This window comes from Pongo pygmaeus, chromosome 2 (genome assembly GCF_028885625.2).
Source record: "Pongo pygmaeus isolate AG05252 chromosome 2, NHGRI_mPonPyg2-v2.0_pri, whole genome shotgun sequence".
NCBI lineage: Eukaryota > Metazoa > Chordata > Mammalia > Primates > Hominidae > Pongo > Pongo pygmaeus.
In genome coordinates, this window is record NC_085930.1 from 9,483,032 (window position 1) to 9,509,140 (window position 26,109).

General features: G+C 33.0%; 1 protein-coding gene across 1 annotated transcript in view; it reads right to left on the minus strand.

The window, feature by feature from the left end:
• The window catches only part of CADM2 (cell adhesion molecule 2), a 579,278-nt gene that overhangs the window by 154,185 nt on the left and 398,984 nt on the right, over positions 1–26,109 (minus strand). Inside the window, exon 6 of the mRNA XM_054482108.2 lies at positions 13,575–13,745. Coding sequence (XP_054338083.1) covers positions 13,575–13,745 — 171 coding nt within the window. The remainder of the gene's footprint in view (positions 1–13,574; positions 13,746–26,109) is intronic.

The following is a 26,109-nucleotide window of genomic DNA, read 5'->3' on the forward strand; positions in this document are numbered from 1 at the left end:
AGGCAAAGGAAAAATTAACAAAGTGTTGTATTAAAAAATGTTGCCTATATATGAGGCATCTAGAAATAATGTAAAGCATAGAATGCATTATCTGAAAAAAGTACTTAAGAGCAGCATTATAAGGTGTTGGTTGTATTTTAAAAGCCTTGAATGTCAAGCTGTAGAATTTGGACATTATGTTAGAAGCAATAAGAAATCACCTCGGGTTTGTAAGTATCAGGTAAAGAACCAATATTTAAGAAGACATGTTTGTCAGTGTGTAAAACTGAATGTATCTGGGAGAGGCATAGAAGCAATGTGTCTCTATCATAAAGTCGGGCCACAAGGAAGACCTTAAAGGGAAGCAAAAGGTAGCAGTAAAATTATAGGTACTAAATGCATCAGCACTTTTGTTCATTTTAATTCTTATTTATTTATTTATTTATTTATTTATTTTTAGATGGTGTTTCATTTTGTCACCCAGGCTGGAGTGCAGTGGTGCCATCTCGGCTCACTGCAGCCTTGAACTCCTGGGCTTAAGTGATCCTTCCACTTCGGCCCCCAATATAGCTGGGCTACAGGAACACGCCACCACGCATGGCTAATTATTTTGTAATTTTTGTAGAGACGTGGCTTCCTCCATGTTGGCCAGGCTGGTTTCAAACTCCTGAGCTCAAGTGATCCCCCTGCCTTGGCCTCCCAAAGTGCGATGATTACAGGCGTGAACCACTTTGCCGGCCCATATATTTTTATAATTGTTGACTGTATGGTACATTATTTTAAGTGCATTTGAAACAGTTCTAACTATGTTTAAGTAATGATATTTCATAATTTGTGTTCTTTCTTTATTAGAGGTCCTCCATAAAAAAGAAACCATTTAATTTTAAAAATAGGTTTAAAAATTGGCTTACCTTGCAATTATGACATGGAAACATTAAATCACCTTATAAATCTAAGATACATTATGAAATTTTGGTGACACTATGTTTCTTTCATTATGAGAAATCTTGCTACTTCAGTGACCTAGGTATTACTTCACCACTAACTCATCAATTATCCCCAACTATGATAAAAAGAATAACATATGAAGAAAATGGACATATATACAAATGATGTAAGAGTGGGAATGTCCACACAGTAACAACTAATCACATGTGGCTATTTAAGTTTAAATGTAATTCAATTATGATTAAGTAAAATTTAAATAGCATTTCCTTAGTCACAATACCCACACTTCAGTTGCCGATAACTACAGGGAGCTGATTACTGGCTACCATCTGGAGATAGAGAAAATTTCTATTATCACAGAAAGTTATATTGGACAATGCTGGGGTAGAAGGTTTATGCAAGTGATATAAATCATCACTGTTATCTAATCTTTATGTGCTTATAGGATTGCCCATGTTTTGGATTTTCTTTTGTAAAAATTCAAAAGAAGTATAGAAACAAAAACACCATATTGTAGTTCTGTTTGCTACTGTGTTTTTTTTTTTTTTTTGCTTTCATGACATCAATTGAGAACTCAGAATTTTTCATTTTCTACCTATAATGGCAAGAGAAGGAAATTAATAAGACACCCCAAAATTATTAGAAAAATTGGAAGATAAATGCAACGAGAAAATAGTGAAGCTCAAGCCTCTTAAAATGACAGTAAAACAAGTTTTCACTTTTGATACTCTAGATAAATTGTATCAAGCTCAAAAATGGATGAGTTGGAACAGTTTCTAATACAAAAAAGGACTTCATCACACAATATTTTGCAACCATATGATTTTGCTGAAAGGAAAATATGACAATGTTCTTTTACCTTTTATGATTTTTGAACATAATAATTTACTTTACACATTCCATAAATGGAAACATGTTGAAAGCATTTGGTGATGAGGAAATTTTAAGAATATATTTTAGTTTCAGCCGGGCGCGGTGGTTCATGCCTGTAATCCCAGCATTTTGGGAGGCTGAGGCAGGTGGATCATGAGGTCAGGAGATCAAGACCATCCTGGCTAACATGGTGAAACCTCGTCTCTATTAAAAAAATACAAAAAATTAGCCGGGTGTGGTGGCGGGTGCCTATAGTCCCAGCTACTCAGGAGGCTGAGGCAGGAGAATCGCTTGAACCTGGGAGGCGGAGGTTGCAGTGAGCCAAGATAGTGCCACTGCACTCCAGCCTGGGCGACAGAGTGAGACTCTGTCTCAAAAAAGAAAACAAAAAAAAAAAAAAACAAAAAAAGAATATATTTTAGTTTTATTTTAATTGCTCTTTATAAATCTAAAAATGAAAATGTTTTGCAATTGTGGAATAAAGATATTTTATTCTTCTGGGTAAAACTATGAGCCATCAAAGTTTTTTTAAAGTATTGCATTCTGACAATGCTAGTGAATGAAGAACCAAAAAACAATGACAAGATAGGACACAGTAGAGATGTATTTTGAAGCTGGACTCATTATTTACAAGATGAGTATATTTCAGGATCATGCATGCCAATTATTGCTCAATTTGTGTACATATACCATTAAAGCCAGAGAAATAGATAATAAAAAGTCAGGTTTTTCTGTTTAAATTTTGTATTGAAAGTTCTAATAAAATTTGTTGTTCACTCTCCTTTTATTATTACATCAATACATCATTAAAAAAAGACTTAGAGTATAAAACAAAAAAAGTGTGGCCCAGATAGTAAATATGACTATTTTGTTTCCTGATACACTGAGGATTAATAAGGTTTAATATATTGATTAATCACATTTTAATTATAAATGTGATAAAAATTACAACAATTTATAATTACAAATTGACCAACATAACATAATTACAATATAGAAGATGAAGAAAGGAAAGAAGGGGAAGAAGGAGAAGTAAGGAGAAAGAAGGGAAAAGAGGAAGAAAGGAGAAAGAAGAAGAAAGAGAAGAGAAAGAAGAAGGAGGAGACAAAGAAGGAGGAGGAGGAGGAGAAGGAAGAGGAAGAAGAAGAAGATGATGATGAATCTGCAGCAGCAGCAGAATCATCTGAGGACTGACACTACCCAACTTCAAGACACAGTATCAAACTACAGTACTCAAAATGGTAAGGTATTGGTGAAAAAGGAGACATATAGATCAATGGAAAAAAATGAGATGCCAGAAAGAGACTCACGCAAATATAATCAACTATATAAAGGAGCAAATACAATTCAATGGAGAGAGGATTGTCTTTTTAACAAGTGGTGCTGGAACAATTGGACATTCACATACAGAAACGTGAATCTAAACATGGATCTTACACCTTTCAAAAATTAATTCAAATGAATCATTGATCTAAGTGTAAAACACAAAACCATAAAACTTCTACAAAATAACATAGGAGAAAATCTAAGTGACCTTGGATTAGATGATGACATTTCAGATACAACATTAAAATCACAATACATTAAAAAGGTAATTTGGACTTCACTAAAACTAAGCATGTTTACTCTGCGAAAGACACCATTAAACGAATAAATAGCTAAGCCACATATTATTAAAATGTATAAAAAGTGTATCTAATAAAGGACTGATATCCAAAATATACAAAGAACTTTAAAAATGCATCAATAAATAAACAAATAACTAAATTTAAAAATTAGCAAAAGATCTAAACTTTTCCAAGGTAGATATCTCAAACTTTTTTCTAATCTAGACATCTCACCAAAAAAGGAATACAGAAATAAAATAAACAGATATAAAATTAATATCATATATCATTAGGAATTGCAAATTAAAATAACGAGATGCTACTACACATCTATTAGAATGAATAAAATTCAAAATACTGACTCATCAAACACTGGTGAGAATGGAGCAACAGAAACTCTCATTTATTGCTGATGGTAATGCAAAATGGTTCAGCCACTTTGAAAGTGAGTTTTTACTTTCAAGAGCTAAACATTGTCTTGCCATACAATTGTACAGTCAAGCTCTTTGGTATTTATCCATATGAGCTGAATACTTATGTCTGCACAAAAACCTATGCATGATGTTTCCAGCAGTTGTTTTCGTAACTGCCAGAACTTGGAAGAAACCAAGATATTGTTCAATAGGTGAATGGATAAACAAATTCTAGTACAACCATACAATTGAATGTTATTCAGCAATAAAAAGAAATGAGTTATGAAGCTATGAAAAGATGAGCTGGAACCTTAGATGCATATTGCTAAGTGAAAGAGGCCAGTCGAAGAGATTACATCCTGCAAAATTCCCATTGTGACATTCTAGGAAAGGCAAAACTATAGTCAGTAAAAGGATCACTGGTTACCAGATCTTGTGGGAGAAGTAAAGTGAGATAAAGAGGTGGAGCACAAGAGATTTTTTGGGCTGTAGAACTAAATTGGATGATGTAACAGTAGATACATGACATTATACAAATGTTAAAAACCATAGAACTATACAATGCAGAGTGAACCCTAACGTAAAGGATGTACTTTACTTAACAATAATCTATCAATATTAGTTCTTCAGTTGTAACAAACATAACACAATAATGCAGGATGTTAATAACAGGAGAAACTATAAGGGGAGTGGGGAGAGGGTGTATATGGGTACCCTCTGTACTTTCTGCTCAACTAATCAGTAAACCCGAAACTGCTCTTAAAAATAAAGTATATTATTTAAAAAAACACCAGACTATTGGACCCAGATGGTAAATAGCAATGACAATCTTTCCTAATATATCAAGAGCCAATCCAGTAAAGTCTAATACATTGATTTATTACAGTCATTTTCTAACTATACATTTTTCTCATGGAAGTTATGTGTATGTCTGTGTGTATGTGTGTGTTTATAGTTTATTCAGAAAGTAGAAATACAAAAATTCCAAAATATTTGGCATTAAATATCTACTAATTTTTAATACAAAAAATACCTGTAGCTATCTTTTAAAAATAGACGTAAAGTAGAATAAGTTATTAAATTGAAAGTTAAAAATATTAGGTATTAACAAGATGTATATAATATTTTTACTTGTCACGGTCATTTATGTCTCATTTTTATCCAGTTTTTATTCTCCATTAGACTGACTTAAAAATAATTGAAAAAATTCACTAACATCTGTGCTATACATACATTCCATAATTTTGATGTTATGTTTTACTGGTTCTTTATGAAATTAATTTGTGTTTTTAGAAAAATTTTAAAACTTCCAAAAAGTTTTATAAATGCATACTTGATAATAAGCTTAATTAGGAAATTTGAGAGTATGTTATGTTAATTTTATATATAATTTATTGTCTTTTAATTTGGAATTCCCATTCACAAATATATATATCCTCTTCAATGAGTTTTAATAACACACACACAAATTTTTACATACTATTGATAATATAAAAATAGCACAATAACAACATTTTGAATCTTTGCCTGTAGGTGGCTTAAAATACCTGGTGATTCAATTACTTTTAATATTTAACATAAATATTCTTATCCTTTATAAAAGAAGAAAATATTTGTCTCATGAGCAAAATGTGCCAGTAATATATACTGTTGGTAATATAATATATAAATGTAAGTTCTCTGAAAAAAAATAAAATTTTTTTGGAATCTCAAATAGTGGTCACACTCTAGGCTATCTTTATCGACACAAGGAAATGCATCTCTTACTAAACAGCATAGATCACCTTATGATTCTAGCATATGTATACCATTTCAGTAGCTTTTTGAAATATCTTAGGCTCAATTAAAATTCTTCTAAGGCATTCCCAGGCATAAATATGGCATTTTGTTAGTCAAAAGAACAGTTTAGTTCTAAAATATGTAACCTAAATATAATTTTATTTCACCTTTCCTGTTTCCTTTTATATTCTGTGCCCTTGTACTATATATAATTTGTGGTAGACAAGATAATTAGATAATTAGCATTTCGTAAATGAGATGCCAGATGAGTGAGATATTTTATTTTGAATGCTCCTTGGAATATTCGTCTTCCTATCTGATAAGCTGATATAGCCTGAAACATTTAATATATAATATGTAGAAAGGTAGTGAAAGCAAAGAGAATGTAACTAACATAGGGCAATTTAAAATAAACTGACCTGGGCTAGAGAAATGTATGGGTTTGTGTAGTGTAGACTGCATAGATAAGAACTTTATTATTTTTTATAAGTGAAAAAGGACAACCGCCACGAATACATGAAATAAACAATTTCTGCCCACATCTCAGAATAAAAATAAGATACAAACAACTGAATTACAAAACTTTAAACCCATCTGTATTGAATATTGTCTTCTATAATCAGAATTTTATTTTTAATCCATTTCACTGTTTTGGAACTAAAGGGAGAAGTGACCAAGCATATTAGTTGGTCCAGAAAAGCAACAAAAAAGTACAGGGAAGAATTTAGTTTCTCTGGGCACAAAGTAATTATCTTTAAAAGGGAGTAAGGCAAGGAAGGAATCTCTTTAGAAATAGTTTGATACATTTTAAAAATGTAAGTTGTTAAGAGAAAAATGGATTGAATTTATTAGTAATTTGCATGGTAACTAGAATAGAGATATAATAATCAAGAAAGTAAAGGTTAGGACTGTCAACTGATCATTTAACCCCTTGAAAAGATATAATTTTAGTAACAATTGGACCCAAACGTTTTTCCGTTATTTTAAATACATATGATATATTTCTTGTTTTCATTCATTATTAACCTAATTAATTTCATTTAAACACAATTTTAACACTTCAGCTTATTTTCCTCTCTTCTTTCCTCCTTTCCTTCAGCCATTCATTCCTTCCTCTCCTTGATGCTCAGATAGAATTTTTTGGGTGTACGTGCAGGGTCTCTTCTACAAGCTATTTTAACTATTTATTGCTTTATACATTAATAACCTTCATGTGTAAATAGCTACTCATTTTTATAGGCAAAGTCTAGTACTGTTAAAGGAAGTACTAAACAAACATTAATGATAAGCATAAGATTTCATGATGAGATGAATTACATGGAAAATGTACTTTACTATACACACATTTTTAAAATTTGAACTCTTATTTTTCTATATTTTCAGTTCTTTGTTACAGTATTAAAATGCTTTTTCAGGAAAAAAACACAATAGTCTGACATATTTTAGTTTTCTGTCTCTTGCACTTTTCATTTTCATTGAGTTTATTTTTAATGTATTTCTTATCAGTGATACATACAGAAAATGAATATTCAGTAATTTTCTTCTTTTCTGTGTTTTGTGTACTCTCTATGAGTGCAGATACATTATTTCTACTGAGATTTAAATAATATCTGACTCATACAATTTTTTCTTCTAAAAATTAACTCAACAAATAAAAAGTTATTTTACAAAGAAATCTGTGTAAAAATGGGAGGACAAATTTGAGTTTTCATTGATTAATTTTTAAAAGTGGCTTTTCCAACTGCTCAGTTGTGAAGTTTGCTCTTCCCTGTTATGTAAAATCTGCAGGTATTTGTGATTCATTGTGAAAGTTCTGCTTTTCATTTTCTTAAGTTTCAGTTTTAAAAGAACTCCCTTTCTGCCTGGCAGAGACACAACAAAAAAAGAGAATCTTAGACCAATATCCTTGATGAACATTGATGCAAAAATCTTCAATAAAATACTGGCAAACTGAATCCAGCAGCACATCAAAAAGCTTATCCACCATGATCAAGTGGGCTTCATCCCTGGGGTGCAAGCCTGGTTCAACATATGAAAATCAATAAACGTAATCCAGCATATAAACAGAATCAAAGACAAAAACCACATGATTATCTCAATAGATGCTGAAAAGGCCTTTGACAAAATTCAACAACCTTTCATGCTAAAAACTCTCAAATAAATTAGGTATTGATGGGACATATTTCAAAATAATAAGAGCTATCTATGACAAACCCACAGCCAATATCATACTGAATGACAAAAACTGGAAGCATTCCCTTTGAAAACTGGCACAAGACAGGGATGCCCTCTCTCACCACTCCTATTCAACATAGTGTTGGAAGTTCTGGCCAGGGCAATCAGGGAGGAGAAGGGAATAAAGGGCATTCAATTAGGAAAAGAGGAAGTCAAATTGTCCCTGTTTGCAGATGACATGATTGTATATCTAGAAAACCCCATCATCTCAGCCCAAAATCTCCTTAAGCTGATAAGCAACTTCAGCAAAGTCACAGGATACAAAATCAATGTGCAAAAATCACAAGCATTCTTATACATCAATAACAGACAAACAGAGAGCCAAATCATGAGTGAACTCCCATTCACAATTGCTTCAAAGAGAATAAAATACCTAGGAATCCAACTTACAAGGGATGTGAAGGACCTCTTCAAGGAGAACTACAAACCACTGCTCAAGGAAATAAAAGAGGATACAAACAAATGGAAGAATATTCCATGCTCAAGGGTAGGAAAAATCAATATTGTGAAAATGGCCATACTGCCCAAGGTAATTTATAGATTCAATGCCATCCCTATCAAGCTACCAATGACTTTCTTCACATAATTGGAAAAAACTACTTTAAAGTTCATATGGAACCAAAAAAGAGCCCACATTGCCAAGTGAATCCTAAGCCAAAAGAACAAAGCTGGAGGCATCACACTACCTGACTTCAAACTATACTACAAGGCTACAGTAACCAAAACAGCATGGTACTGGTACCAAAACAGAGATATAGACCAATGGAACAGAACAGAGCCCTCAGAAATAATGCCACATATCTACAACTATCTGATCTTTGACAAACCTGACAAAAAGAAGAAATGGGGAAAGGATTCCCTATTTATTAAATGATGCTGGGAAAACTGGCTAGACATATGTGGAAAGCTGAAACTGGATCCTTTCCTTACACCTTATACAAAAATTAATTCAAGATGGATTAAAGACTTAAATGTTAGACCTAAAACCATAAAAACCCTAGAAGAAAACCTAGGCAATACATTCAGGACACAGGCATGGGCAAAGACTTCATGACTAAAACACCAAAAGCAATGGCAACAAAAAACGAAATTGACAAATGAGATCTAATTAAACTAAAGAGCTTCTGCACAGCAAAAGAAACCACTGTCAGAGTGAACAGGCAACCTACAGAATGGGAGAAAAATTTTGCAACCTACTCATCTGACAAAGGGCTAATATCCAGAATCTACAATGAACTCCAACAAATTTACAAGAAAAAACAAGCAACCCCATCAAAAAGTGGGCACAGGATATGAACAGACACTTCTCAAAAGAAGACATTTATGCAGCCAAAAAACACATGAAAAAATGCTCATCACTGGCCATCAGAGAAATGCAAATCAAAATCACAATGAGATAGCATCTCACACCAGTTAGAATGGCGATCATTAAAAAGTCAGGAAACAACAGGTGCTGGAGAGGATATGGAGAAATAGGAACACTTTTACATTGTCGGTGGGACTGTAAACTAGTTCAACCATCGTGGAAGTCAGTGTGGTGATTCCTCAGGGATCTAGAACTAGAAATACCATTTGACCCAGCCATCCCATTACTGGGTATATACCCAAAGGATTGTAAATCATGCTGCTATAAAGACACATGCACATGTATGTTTATTGCGGTACTATTCACAATAGCAAAGACTTGGAACCAACTCAAATGTCCAACAAAGATAGACTGGATTAAGAAAATGTGGCACATACACACCATGGAATACTATGCAGCCATAAAAAATGATGAGTTCATGTCCTTTGTAGGGACATGGATGAAGCTGGAAACCATCATTCTCAGCAAACTATCTCAAGGACAAAAAACCAAACACCTCTTGTTCTCACTCACAGGTGGGAATCGAATAATGAGAACACATGGGCACAGGAAGGGGAATATCACACACCGGGGCCTGTTGTGGGGTGGGGGGATGGGGGAGGGATAGCATTAGGAGATACACTTAATGCTAAATGACCAGTTAATGGGTGTAGCATACCAACATGGCACATGTGTACATATGTAACTAACCTGCACATTGTGCACATGTACCCTAAAACTTAAAGTATAATAATAACAAAAAAAGAACTCTCTTTCATCATAGTGGCAGTATTTAAATGTATGATTAATATTTTATTTTTAAAAATGTTGCTCTGATATATTTTACAGGCTAGATTCATATAAACTGTATATCACAAGGTTACAGACTTAACACAGTTAAGCCCTAGAAATATAAGTCCTCCTACTATACTTTTTTCATTATGCCTCTTGGCATTGTATGTTTAACTTTAATTTCTTATTGCACACCAAACTTAGCTTTCTACAATATCAGAGGATTTTTATTTCAGATGTAGTCATAGCTGTTTCCATTATTGTAGGAATATATATTTACTCTTTTGACTTACCACTGAAAACAATATCATCTCTGTGGATCTGAAATGCTAAATGTTCCTCCATTAGGGCCAGTCTTTTAGGTTATTCATCTCAAGAATATTGTCAAACAATGGAGAAATACTAAACTTATCCTCCTTAAATCCCAGATTTACCCATCTTCTTCCTTTCCAAGCCTGAGCTCTTCTTTCCCCCTTCTCATTCATGGAAAGTTCTATATCATCTAGATTGCACATGTGGATCTAAGTGCAGCCATGATCTACTGTCTCTGGGAACAACTATTGAGATGCTTTATCATCATTCTAAGATGTTTATGAAGACCACACCAATTTGATCTAATTTTGATGCTGACTGTTGCTCATTGTCTCCTTTCCACCCTCTACTCATTTAATCTCCGGGGAATGTTCTGCATGCTTAAAGAAACATTTAGCATTATCATCAGTTAGTTTTAATTAACTTCATATACTTGAATGATGGTATGCTGGATGCTAGGAAAATAATTTAAATAGATCTGGTTTCTGCCTTCTAGCCATTTACATATTAAACCATGATCGAATGAGATGCTATTTTTAATTGGCTAGCCATGAAAAGTGTAACATTTTTAATGTAAAACTTTCTTTAAAAATTAGATAATTCAATTGCCTTCCTCCATGAAGTTTCACTTATTCATGCATATTGAAATATGGTTAATGGCTAAAATGCTCAAGAATTGTATAATACTTCCATTTTTGATTTCCAAAGTAGTGAAAATGACGTTGGCAGCTGACATATAGGCTAAAATATTCTCAACAAACAATTTTCCAGAATGTGTACAGTAATCAAATAAAGGTAGTCTGTGACTGTGGCATGGAATAAGATAAAGACAAGTTCATTTTATGACCAGGTGTGAAACAAGACAAGAGACCAGGACCCTCAATGTCCACAAAAATTAGCAAAATTAACTACTGTGTCTTTATAATAGCAAACCTACAATATTTTCATTTTTTAGCTAAAGTTACTCATACACCCATCACTGACATGCTCCTACTCCTGAGAACACACAATCCAGAAGCCTCTTTAGAATACCCAGCACAAGCCCAAATCCTGTAACAAGTCTCTTCTCACTCTTTCTTACCTACATCCAGAGATTCATCTGCTATGTTTTCTCCTTTGCCATAGCAACTTACATAAATCTAGTTTTGCTTGACTATTGGTAGATTTTGGGTGATCTGTGACTGGAAGTGGTCTTCAATAGTTCTTATGACTGATTTTTATTGTTTTATTTAATTATATGTTAGAATTTACAGTTAACTAAGTAGTCAATTATTATTTTAAATTTAGTTTTACTTTGCTTTGTATGTAAATATTAAAGAGTTTAAATTAAAATGCTGTTGATCCAGGTCCTTTAAAAATATTGTTACACAATTTTTTATATTTTGAGAGACCCACTGATGTAAGAAAAAGAAATGGAAAAAGGAAGACAATTGACATTTATTCAGTCTATTAAATGCCATGAACTTGACTTCAGTTCAAGGAACTAATTCTCTAGCTTATCATCACATCCTCACAGGAATGACTCCTCTACTTTATAATCAAAGCTCAACGAGTTTCAGTAATTTTCCCAAAGCCAAAATACAAATAAATGTCAAAATTGAGAGATAATCTCCATTTGGGCTCTAAAATATGCTTCTTTCTGAATTTGCTTCAAGGAGAAAAGGAGTAAATTACTAAAATTAACCTAACATAATTGTAATCATTTAAACATTATAATACTTTCAATAACTACTAAACTAAGAATAATTTAAAAATAAGCATATTATAGTCAGCTTTATATTTTCCATATTAAAAGTAACCAAAAAATTCTAGTTCACCTGGCAATTCTCCAATCTTTTCTCACAACACTCGGTATTTTTCTCCTAGTCTACTCTACTCCAGTCTCACTGGTACCCTTGCTATTCCCAGAAATAAAAACAACAAACGTGCTACCTCAGGGTCTTTGTACTTGCCCTTCCCTCTGCATTACACCAACACACATACTCGCTTTCCTTAATCTCCATTTCCGTCTCCTTACTGCCCTCCTATGCTTTATTTTCCTTGCAGCCATGTACTTATCAACAGGTACTTAGTACTTATCAATATGTAACATGTGATATGTTGCATTCATTTATTTTTTTCATCCCTCCCTAGAATGGATGCTGTAAGAGAAATGAAGTTTGTTGGTGATAGCGGAGGTGATTATTTTGACACTTGGAGACAAAACTCAATTTGTTTTGTGTTTTTGTGTTTGTTTGGTCATTGCTGTAACCCCAGTGCCCAAAACAATGCCTATTACATAGTGCCACTAAAAAATTATTGTTGAATAAGTAAATGAAAACAAAATGCAATGAAACATATTGGAACAGTACTTAGAGTTTAGTATTTTAGGATTTAATGTAATTGCATATCACACACAAATTCTAAGCTCAAGCTATAATTTTATCACAAATAGAGAAAACAAAATCTTCATTATCTAGAAAATCAAATATTGCAATTCAGAACATATTATCTCCTATCCTCTATTCTTTTATATTTTATTTTACATATTTCAATTCATTCATTTTCATTTTGATTAGTATATATAATTGTCTACTAAAACCTTGCTAGGTACTAAAACTGCCATAATTACAAGTCTGTCATTTGCTAGTTGTGTGACTCAGCCTCCATAATCTTCAGAATCCTTGTGTGTATCTTGTGACTAATGAGAGTGACTACTCACCAGGCTACTATTAGTAAATGAGTACTCAATGACATAATTCCAGCAAAACATTTAGCACTGCCCCGATCTATTAGATTCACAAAATTAATTTTGTTCTTATTGATTGTGAATAATGATGATGATGAAAACATAATAAATATGCTCCTATATTTATACATTAGTATATGCCATATAGAAGGTAAAACTAGTCTAATTTTAAAAGCATAGCTGAGAAGCCACATTTGCATAAAATAATTTTAATGTAACTGTTCATCAAGCCCCTCTCAGATTACCAATTCTCAGTGATTTTGCTCAAATTACTACTTTTTCTCCCCCACCCTTATGTGCACGCCTACATTAGGCCACAATTTGAAACACAGGAGTATTAACCTTGTACATCTCCTTCGTTTTTCCTCATTGTTAAGAATGAAACTCAGACAAGGAGTGTTTTCCTTTGAACCTGATTAATACTAGTGAGTGTAGCTTTACTTCATTTTGCCGTGGATTTTACTGCACCCTTTCTATAACTTCAGGTAGTTTTGAAATGAATTTAGATGCAGATGAAGAGATTTGCTGCTGAGATGAAGGAGGCGGAAGTAGTGTTTACTTACAGTGTATTTCTAGCACCTGCATGGCTACCTGAGGGGTGGCATTGAGGGATTCGTGATCTACTCTGCAGATGACCGCCACTCCATCATCACTCCGGTCCACTCGGAAGTCCAGTGTGCTGCTGACAGTGAATGTCTTGCGATTTGCATCCTCTTCTTTTAAATATTTTACATCTGAAAATAAAATATGAATTTTAAAATGTGACACCTTTCAAAATAAAATAGATTGCATTAACTCAAGATAATGGAAACACCTTCTCCCTATTTTGATCAATTTTTAAGAAGCAAATATTTGTGATTTTAACATTTCATCTATTTCAATTCAATTAAATAAAAATACAATTACTTAAAAAATAAATTCTTCATGAGGTCAGGAGATCGAGACCATCCTGGCTAACACGGTGAAACCACGTCTCTACTAAAAGTACAAAAAAAATTAGCTGGGCGTGGTGTCGGGCGCCTGTAGTCCCAGCTACTCAGGAGGCTGAGGCAGGAGAATGGCGGGAACCCGGGAGGCGGAGCTTGCAGTGAGCCGAGATTGCGCCACTGCACTCCAGCCTGAGTGACAGAGCAAGACGCCCTCTTAAAAAAAAAAAATAAATAAAATAAATAAATAAATAATTAAATATAAAAAATTCTAAGAGTTAGATCTAGAAGTATAATAAAAGAGTGGGGCGCAGCATTTATTTCTTTGGTCTCAGGCTTACCTAGCTTATAATCAGGCAGAAGATATTCTTATATACTCCATTAAAACAATGTATACCATCTTACAAAAGTAGTCTGTCTTTTCTCTTAGCTATAAGTTTTACTAAAACATAATCTTAATTTTCTGAGCCACAAGCACAGCTGGGAAGGGCAAATTTGCAACTATATGGCTATGCCTAAAAGAAAGCACAATGCATTTGAAATACAACTTTAACATGAACAATGTGAGGTGAACATAAATTGCTAAAGAATACTTAGGATGAGAAAGTTGTCATCTTTGGAAAGAAAAGGAGCACATTCATCTGAATATTTTGAATACTTAAGTATATATTTGCAGTGAAATTTACATTGAGATGAATGCTCTTCACTTGGCTGAGGAATTTATTTCAGCATGAATAAGAGTACTTTCTACAAGATGTGAATTCATTTATCGATATTTAAACTTGCTGTGCATGATTTAGATCCATCGTTAAATGGTGCACTAAGGGATTATTTGTTCTTTGTGGAAAAGAGGTTTAGTAATATTTTTGCTTAATTTGTAATTTCTCAAGTCTGAAGTAGCTGATAAGAAGAGGGCAATTTTAAAGGTTTAGAAATCAAACTGATAGGATAAGGTTAAGTTATCATTATAACAAGATCTTAAATGTTGTTGATGGAAAAATGTATTCAGTTTTCTTTCTTTCTGTCTTTTTTTACATCATTCAGTATCAAATAAACATTGATATTGTCAGTAAATAAGTCCTTTCACATAAAATACATAAAGTATTTGATTTTAACATATATTAATTTATTTTAAAAACATTTTAAAATGTATTAATAGCAAAAATGAATACATTCAGTTTGTCTATCTTTGTGCCTTATGCAAAGATCGGGCTTTTAAAATAGTATTGGATTTGATGTAATATTTGATTAATAGACATATGCATGTTCATTAACTTCACTTGTTTCAGAAGTATGACTTTATCATATTGATTGATTTTTAAAGACAGAAATAAAATAAACATTAGTAACAGATTAAATGGATAGATGTCATATGTCTTGTTCTTGAAAATATGTTTATAGTTTCACATATTAGGGGAAAATGACCTAATTAAGATTTTTACCACAAAATGTTTTATGTATGTTAGGCAATTCTGAAGAGTAAGAAAATCTCTAACATTTAGAAAGAACAGAAGCATGAAGCCTCAATTCCATCTTTTAACTGAAAGTAAATCACACAGGATACAGAACTATATGCAGAATTTTTTATAAACATGTGTCCTGTGAAATATCTCATCTCATTTTTACTAAAGTCATTTACTAAGATTTTTGCACTTGAAAATTAGGTACAATTCCATTTAAAAATATTAAAGACTCAATGACCTTTCAGCCAAAATATGTCACAATAATTCAGATGCATTTATGATTCTTTGCTTATATTTAAAATATTATAAGGTTCTTTTACTTTTCAGTCTCATAGATTTATACAAATATGTTGCTTCACTTTTACATTTATTTTCTTTTTTTATAACTCTATGCCCAATGTTTACTTGTTCCCAGCTCTAAGCAGTGTCAGAGTAAGAAAATATTGATCTCTTGACAAACAATTTTTATAATTATGCTACACAATATATGAGAAATTACTCTAAAGTATTACTGCTGGTTGTTTACTTTTTATAACAGCTGCACTTTAAGAACTCACACATCTGCTTCTTTTAGCTGTTTCCCTTACAAAAGTAGCATTTAATGTAATATTAATTGGACACATAAAATTTGATAGGAATTGTATAAATCATAAAATTTTAATGAACTCATTCAAGTAAAATAAACAAAAGTGTAATTTGTCGATTTTAATATCGGCTTATGTGATAGATTATAGGGTTACCAGAAGCCTTAAGATGAACAGAAAAAACATTGAGAAGAGCCAATCATAATATCTTTTCTTATATTTTAGGCTGACCTTCTTCCCCAAAGAAATGAATAGAGAAGATACTTAAAATGTATCTCTACTTTCCTTTCTGTATTTTTAAAATAACGATGCATTACACAGTTATAGAGCCAACAGAAATTTTCTTTACATTGCGTAGTTTATTTGCTGATGCCATGTGTATATCGTTCTTTCATGTTCTATCCACTTTCCTTTCTTTTGCATGTCAGTTATATTACATGGTGATCAAGAATAGCCTTCTCAAAATGCAACGCACATATGATCTTGTTAAAATGCAGATTCTCATTCAATAGATTAGACTGTGGAGTCTGAGAGTCTGCTGCTGGCCCACAGACCATATTTTGAGGAGCAAGAGTATAGTGCAAACATTTGACGCTGGAGACATAACTAAAGGTGGAGTGGGAATGGTGGGACTTACTCTTCCCATCTTTTTCTCTTTTTCTCTTTCTTGTTATTTTTTAATTGTTTCTCTTCAAAAACTTCCATTGGACATTTTATATATATATATATATATATATATCTTCATTTTACATTTCTCAAAATATGCACGTCCTATATATTACATAATGTGTTAATGAAATGACTAGAAAACCTTGAGAACAAACAAGAAACAAACGAATTTTCAGAATTTCTTTCTTTCATAATGCACATAACCACTCCTCCTACTCTCTCTAGTAGACCTTCTGGACATTTAAATAGTCAAAACGGTGGTCACTTTTGGTGATGAGTCGTGTGGGAAACTGACTGGGAGAGAATATATTCGGGTTTTCTGGAGTTAGGGAAATGCTCTACATCAAAAGCGGTGTGAGGTCATCTGCTTTGCAATTTGTGTAAAAATTTTATAGTTAAGATTAGTTCATTTCAATGTATGTAAATTTTTCCTCAAAAATCACAACTGTAAGCCGGGCCGGATGGCTCACGCCTGTAATCCCAGCACTTTGGGAGGCCGAGGTGGGAGGATCACGAGGTCAGGGGATCGAGACCATCCTGGCTAACATGCTGAAACTCCGTCTCTACTAAAAATACAAAAAATTAGCTGGGCATGGTGGCAGGCCCCTGTAGTCCCAGCTACTCGGGAGGCTGAGGCAGGAGAATCACTTGAACCCAGGAAGTGGAGGTTGCAGGGAACAGAGATCACGCCTCTGCACTGCAGCCTGGGTGACAGAGTGAGATTCCATCTCAAAAAAAAAAAAAAATCATAACCGTAAGTTATTATAATAATTACAATTGAGTGGAGAGTATTTAGAGGGATAGATGAAACAAAAATGGCTGAATGTCGATACATTTAAAACTGGGTGATGGCATGCAGTTTCTCATTCTATTATTGTGCTTACTTTGCATATGTCAGAAATTTTCTATAATAAAATTTTTAAATATAAATAAAGAAAAATTCCTCAAGTATAACTCTCAACGAAAATTAGTTGCCTAAACATTTCTTGGTAAAGTCTCAAGATAAAGGACTTTCTATTAGTTTTTATATTGTTGATCTTTATAAAATTTGGATTGTAGAATAGCAATCTCCTTATATTCAGGAGACTAGATATTTTGTCTTAGCAAGAACTAAGGTGAAAAAAGAAATAGCAAATCTAAGTTCGAGCACTGCAGCACCCAAAATGAGTAAGTTTAAATGTCTCAAGTTAGGTTATCTGGGAGAAAAAAAAAAAAAAAAGAAAGAAGAAAAAAAAAAGCCAAGATATCTGGATTTTCTTACATCCAATTTTTTTCATAAAATATCATATTTCCGGGGATACTTTCATATCCATCTTTCCTAGGCATATAATATTAGCTCACCAGGCTCTATATCTAGTTTCTGGCCACTTTTAGACTGAAGTTTTGGGAAAAGAAAATCCTCTTAAGTGAAGTTCCTAGAGAAGTTGCCTTGTCTCCACAGTGGTGCTTATATGCCTTGAGCAGTATAATCTCAACTATTTTGGTTTATTTGCTTTCTCCACTTTTGTGATTTTGGTGCTATTTAGACAGACTGGAAAAGAAGATACCTTCTTTTTTTTTTTTTTTTTTTTTTTTTTTTGAGGCAGAGTCTCATTCTGTCACCCAGGCTGGAGTACAGTGGCGTGATCTCGGCTCACTGCAACCTCTGCATCTCAGGTTCAAGCAATTCTCCTGCCTCAGCCTCCTGAGTAGCTGGGATTACAGGTGTATGTCACAACACTCAGCTAATTTTTGCATTTTTTGTAGAGACGGAGTTTCGCCACTTTGGTCAGGCTGGTCTCGAACTCCTGACCTCGGGTGATCTGCCTGCCACGGCCTCCCAAAGTACTGGGATTACAGGTGTGAGCCACCGCGTCCGACCAATACCTTCACTTTTATAATGAAATACTTCCCCTGGATCCTGAAATAGACCTCTTTATCAGCCATCTACCTAGAGTAGGCCAGTTCTTTTTAATCCATTCTAAGTTCAGTAGACCACACTGGGAACAAGGCAGGATTTAGAAACTGAAACTTCCATATTTTCTCATCACTTGAAGATATCTCTTAGGAATCACGTAGGCTATTAAGTGACATTTCTTATATGGGGCTTGACTTCTGTGACCATGAGCAAAACAGCATGGTCTTAGTGTGTCCCAAACAGTGATGCTTATATGGAACTTGAACTTTACTATCATTTTCAGAGGTAGGGTTTGTAAAAGTGGTTTTTGATGGATAACATGATAGTTTCAGGGGGAGAAATCAAGGAATTTAGTCTGAATCCACATAATTGTTGTCAGTGGTCCTTTAATGATTTTGTGCCATAACCAGTGAGCTAGATTCACGACCTCATCTCATAGAGAACAGAAGATGTACACATTACATGACAGTTGGCTTTATTGTCAAAAATTAGGAGTGAACGAACTCAGTGGAGAACTGGACATGTTGTAATTACTGCTTCGCAGTTCTGTAAATCAAAATTCCTAAAACTAAATACATCATTTTTAGAACACAGCCAACTTCCCCATTATTTCTTTCTTCACTGACCTAAAGTAACTATGTCTGGCTAACTCATTCAGTATCTTGGATGCATACTTTAAAGGCAATTTGTCTTAGAGGAAATGTCAATACTTTTTTGTGTGTGTCTTCAGGTTAAATGTTCAAAGATATTTTACAAAACACTTTTCTTTAATGTTCAAGCAAAGCTTTTCATTTTGTATTTGTTTTAAACTGTCTCTAGACCAAACATAGTGGCTATATTTTACATTGTATAACTTTAAAGTCTGGTAACCACATTCATTTGTGCACTGAAAAAGAATTCAAACAAATTCTTGAGGCAAATCTCATTCTGCCTATGAGCACCCCTTCATACAATTCCTGTCTGAAATAGGGTAGATTTTTAAAAGTCCTTATAATATTCAACTTTTTTAAGGAAGTACCAGTCATAATCCTGTTTCTTAACGGACTCTTACAGATATGACCCCACCATTAATTGGCAACATGGGTAACTATCCCACTTAGCAAGGAATAGTACTGAAATTCAGCTCTTCTTAACAGATCTGAAAAGTTCAGATGAGAAAAATAATGTTTATGGAGGATTATTAAGAGGAGATACTTCATTTATCTAAATATTAAAGTCTCTTTTTTAGTTTACCCAGACAAGTAAAATGTCAATGCTTTTCATAAAATGTATCTTAAATGTTATTTCGCAGATCTACATTCAGAGGTGCTACAAGAACCAGGTATATATATTACCTGACTCGAAGCCTCAGGGTGGGCTCTATATTTGTCTACATTAGAATGTCCTTTCTCCTCAAATATATTTAAAATGATGTTTTATTGCATGCCCAAAATATAGTAACATATGGCAGAAAATTATTTTTAAGTCTATTCAGTAGAATAAGCTTTAAGGAAATAAAAATATCTATGCATTTGAGCAACTTCTGTAGCAGCAGGCAAGTGTGACTTCTTTGAAACATTTATGATGATGCAATTTTCTGGTAATCAAACTATTTGTTTCATGGAGTCCTGCAGCACTTAGCACATGTAAGAAAAAGCAACCTGCTCCTCATCTACCTATAGTGAAAATGAATAAATGATCACTTGCATCAGTAAAACATTGTGATGAAATGATAAGTTTCTGAATATATTATAGTATTTCTATGCACCAGGTACTACCAGTTTTTAAAATTACTTTTCAACAGGTTACCTTGTATTCTGAGAATCACATCATTTAAAAATTAAAATTACCCATTGGTACATTCACAAGGTTCAATATAAATTATGTATTCATAAAATAAAGATTAGATTAAATTTTTAACTTTGTTATTTTCTTTTTTACTAATTATTTTTCTTTTTCTGTTCATTCTTTCTCTCCCTTCTGCTCTCTTTTCTTTCTTTCGTCTGCAGAAACTCCTCATTTTTATATTTCTCTATAGTTTTTATACCCATCATCTAGGACAGTATCTGAAACATCATAGATGCTTAATAAGTATGTTTTTAATTAATTAAAATAAAGGTTGCAATCAGCCAGGTAAAGCTTCTTTTCCTTCTAGTAAGTAGATTCATTCCATGTCAATATGTATAATTTGGGGACAGTTGTCAGTCTTTAATTGATTTTCTTTGTAGTATATCTCTTTTTAAATCCTCTCATCAGTTTCTGTATTGGAAGAATACAAAATCTAGAGGGATATGACAAAACATTTGGAATCGGACAGACTAACTTTTTTCTCTTACTCAGATCTATATTTCCCCTTTGTTTTTCAATTCTATCTTCGCTATTGTCCACAGCCATTGTAATTCTCACTGCAGATCAACTAGATTGGAGTCTCGTTTATCAGAACTTCCTAGAGTTGGGAGTTCAGGCATTTACCATAGACAAAAGGGGGAAGAAAGGAGATTGGCAATATCACTAAAGAGAAAAAAACTAAATGAAAAATTACCGAGTTAAAAATATACCTAGCTGTTAAATCTTTTCAATTCATATACATTTTTCCATATAAATTTTGCAAAAAAAAAGGGGAAATAACATTACTAAACATTGTCTATACTTACGGGAAAAAGAAAATTATAAAATAACTTCATCTCCTATAGAGGCAAAAAATAAAGACATTTTTTGAGTATAAAATAAGAAAAATACAGATTTTATCTATGAAAAATTAGCAGGAAGTGAGAGACAAAAGGATATGTAAACATAAAGAGAGGAATATATTTTTAAGAAGACAAATTAGAATAATTTACCAGTCAATATCATGAAAACGTATGAGTATGAAAAAGAAATTGGGGGCAACTCCTGAACATCGTGCTAAATAAGTAGCTCTGCAGACTTTCTCTCCAGCTAAACAACCATCACTAGTGAAAACTATTTTAAAACACACATACATATTTAAGGTCTCTGAAAATTGTGCCAAGGGTGTATAGCAAATGAACAAATAATTATTTTAAAAAACTAGCAAATCTTAGTAAGAACAGATATAGAGTCTATGGTTTTTGAACCATGACTTTCTCCCTAATTCAACCTCATCCCCAACTCAGCATGAGGAAAACTGGATAGATGTACCCAAGGTGGAGATCCATGTTTCCTCAACCAAGGACTAAGGTCCTTTCCAGAAGAGGCAGGCTGCCAGCGTTTCTTATTTCAGTCATTATTACTCTTGGTTGCAGAGTCAAAATTCCAGGTGGTGTGGCTGAAAGGTTGGGGCTCTCTTCTTTCACCCAGTCCCTGCTCATATGCCAAGAATAAAGGGACCCCAATAGCTCTCACTTTAGCTTATAGAGGGGAGATTTCAATCCAGAAGAGACAAAGCAAGAAGACTGGAAGCTACCACCATTTTGTCCAGGGAAGAAGCCAGCTATAACAGGGAAGTGTTTTTCTGAAGCTCTCTAAGGGAACCAACTATTTGGAACAGAGTTGGGGGAAGTTCAAAGTGGAGACTTTGGAGGAAAGCAAGTAAGAAAGCCCTTGTGTCTAGATGAATAAGCACGCTAAACCATAGGCCAGCTAGTTTATAAAAGAAAACCAGAGAAAGAGACAACTAGCAACGGCCTTCCTGTCATCACAAGTTAAAGAAAATCTCAAAGACTGGCCTCAATAAAAAACAAAACAAAACAAGAAAAGCCCAGCAAAGGATTCTGGATTTAAATGGATCAAGCTATAGAACAACTTATGCACATAGCATTATTGAAAACAGTAGTGCAACCAGCTGACAAATAGTGAAGGGGAATCACTGGGTGTGATACTAACGTAAGCAGAAAGCTTAACAGAGACAACAGGAAAGAAAGACATTCAGTGAGAGCCCTACTGAAGCCATTATCATCCCACGGTGAGTGTGCACCTGCCAAAGCCTGTGCTTCCTGAGGAATGACATCACCCTGCAATAGAAATACCTCATCCAAATCAAGAAACAATAAGACAACAACAACAGGTACTTTTACAAAGGAACTCCCTTGACAATTGACTTTTCATCAAAACCAATGAAGGTCAGAAGGTAGCTGGGTAGCATATCCCAAGTGCTAAAAGAAGGAAAAAATGTCAGATAAGAACCTTATATCCAGTAAAATTGTTTTTCAAAAATGAAAGTGAAATAAAATATTTTTCAGGTAAACAAAATCTAAGAGAAGTTATTAAAGCAGTCCTGCCTTATAAGAAATGTTAAGGAAAGTTAACAAGTGATCTCAGATAGAAAAGAAAAAAAAAAGCACCAGTAAAGGTAATTGTATAATTAAAAAGAGGTTAAAATGGCATGTTTCTTTTTTCTTCTCAAGTGATTAAAAAATAATAATCAGAACAAAGATTCTTCAGGGAAACAAAATTAATGATGTAAAACAATTATTTATCATTGTATTACAGGGTCTATAACATAAGACAATAACAGCACAAAGGAAGTGGATAAAAAGTAAGCTTTTAGTAGAATAAGGAAATGATTCTAGGTGGTAACTTGAATTTGCAGGAAGAAATTAGGAGAATTAAAAACATATATAATATGTTTTATGTAACAAATTTTAGGTACTTGGTATCCTTGCTTTTCTCAGCTTTATTAAAGACATAACACTATATGAAGTAATAATTGTAACCATGTATTGTTGTGTTTTTAACATCTTAAAATGTAATATGTTTAACAACAATACTACAAAAATGGGAGAAAGAGCAAACAGCTATATTGTAGTAGCATTTCTATATCTTCTGAATTACGTTATTATGAATCTGATTTAGATTCTGATAAGTTAATATATATGATATGCCTGAGAGCATCTACTAACAATATAATTTAAAAGTAAAGTGAAAAATTGTTACAGGAATTAAAATGTTAAACTAGAAAATATTTATTTCATGTAGCATAAAGTGGTAAAGAATGAACGTAAAACAAAAATGACATGAAACATAGAAGATAAATGTAAAATCATGGATGAAAATAAACCTATATCAATTATTGTAATATCATACATGGAAATTAACCAATCTCAATTATAAGATTACAGGTGAGTTGATTAAAAATTCAATAAAAAAGCGGAGATTATAAAACCGTATTTTTTTAAATGATAAAAATATATGCTTTCTACAGGAGATACACTTTAGATTTAAAGATACAAATGGACTGAAAATAAAAGGATGAAAAATAATATATGATACAAACAGCAAGCAATAGAAAGCTAGAGTGACTATACTAATATCAAAGCAGATTTTAAAATAAAATGTTATTAAAAAATGGAGAACATTTCAAAATGATAGAAAAGACCATCCATTAGAAAGATATAACAATTATAAGTGTGTATACATCTATGTAAAGAGAGCACCTAAGGTGTATGAAGCAGAAACCACTTAGTCCAGCAATATTATTCTCAGGAATATACTCAAGAGAATTGAAAGCATATTTCTACACAAAACCTGGCACCTAAATTTTTATAGCAGAGTTTTAAAATAATAGCCCCAAAGCATAAAAACCCAAATGCACATCAACTAATGAATGAATAAATAACATATGGAATATGCATAAAATGATATATTATTTGGCAATTATAAAGAATAAAGTACTGATATATGCTACAACACAGACGATATTAGCTTATGCTAAGCTAATCACGAAAAACACATAATATATATTTTTGTAGATGAAATGTCCACAGTAGGCAATTTTATACAGACAGAAAGTAGATTTGTGGTTTCTTAGAGTTAGGGTGGAGACAGCTGGGGGAAAGTCGGGAGTTATCACTAACAGATTTCTTGTAGAATCATAAAAATGTGAAATTTATTGTAGTGAGAGTTTCATAGTTCTGTGAATTTACTAAAAACTATTAAATTGTATACATGAATTTGATGACATGAATTATATCTAAATAGTGTTTCTATGTGAAAATAAATAAAAATAGCTAACCCCATGTTTGGCTTCAATTTGGGAGGTATACAAATAACACTTTAAATTTAGAGTTATTGATTGAAGAGAAAAATGTGATGGAAAGGCAAGATTGGTTATTCTCTTGGAAGATTACGTTGGAAGACTTTTTATATAATGACTACTTTCAGCAAACAGAGTATTTTATTTCCAAACTAGTAAATAAAATAGTAGACAATGAATGCACTTGAACTTAATGATCCAACTGTAATCTGTACTATAACATAATGTAAGTAAAATAATCTATCTCAATCAACTTCCCATTGCCAACACAAATGGAAGGTAATTTACCAACTCATTTAGTTACTGCTACAGTAAGACATCAATCTGATCATATTGTGAAAAACTCTTTGGATCTAATGTCTTTTTATGTTTGTTTTTGTTTTGTTTTGTTTTTTGAGATGGAATTTTGCTCTTGTCACCCAGGCTGGAGTGCAATGGCAGCATCTTGGCTCACTGCAACCTCTGCCTCCCAGGTTCAAGCAATTCTGCCTCAGCCTCCCCAGTAGCTGGGATTACAGGTGTGCACCACCACGCCCAGCTAATTTTTGTATTTTTCATAGACACAGGGTTATCAATTAACTAATGAGTCAATTTTAGTAAAATATGATTCATAAATTTTGTAAAATATCTTATGCATTCAAAGAAGGTCATTAGCCAAAGGTAATGGGAAAAGCTACCTTCTCCCCCTATGTGCCACAAGGATCATGGAGTGAATTTCCATGAAAAATTCAAAGTTAACAAATGAAAGAGGTATTTTCCTCGCATATGAAGAAGCCATAAAGGATTTTTTGGAAACAACTGAAGAAAATTTGAGCAGTAATTAAGTCCCTCCATCACCGGATGAGAGCTATGGAGCTAGCAAATTTGAATATTTTTGTTATTATAATGTCAGCATTACTCATGGGCTTATGAGTGCTAGATGATTAAGCTATGCACTTGCTTTAACCCTTAAATTAAATACATTAACAACATTAATTAATCACATGTTTAAAAAGAAGCTATTTCTTTGGTCAATTCCTTGACATTAAGTAAAATCCAGTAAAAATTTAAAAAAAATGTTTTTATGTATCTCATGATATACATACCGAAATTTTCTTTTCCATTCCAACAATGTATAGGAATTCATAACAACACTAAATTCCCGTAACTAAGCAAAATAATGTCTAACCTCAAAACTAGCATGATTTTTAATTTAAAATAGTCTGTCAAAATAAGTATGGATATGTTTCCCTCCCATTCATTATCATCTTTTAAATTTCTCATAAATCTTAAACAAGCAAAAAGATTGAGACACACTACCATTGAAATAAAAGTATATTTCTCTACAATTCAAAACAAAATGACAAAGACTACTCCTTCTAGGCTAGATGAAGCAACAGAGACAAATTGTTGTTTTCACCTGAAAACAACAATTTTTAAAACAATTGAACATCATAATGAAAAATGATCTCTTACAGATGGAAAATAAATGAGATGAACCCTAAAATTGTCTGTGCTTAATATCTTGAGAGATTTTACACGATGTGTTGCATGGAGGGGAACCCAAGCAGAATTTGGTGGCCTCTTTGAGTTAAGGTGATGAAACTGG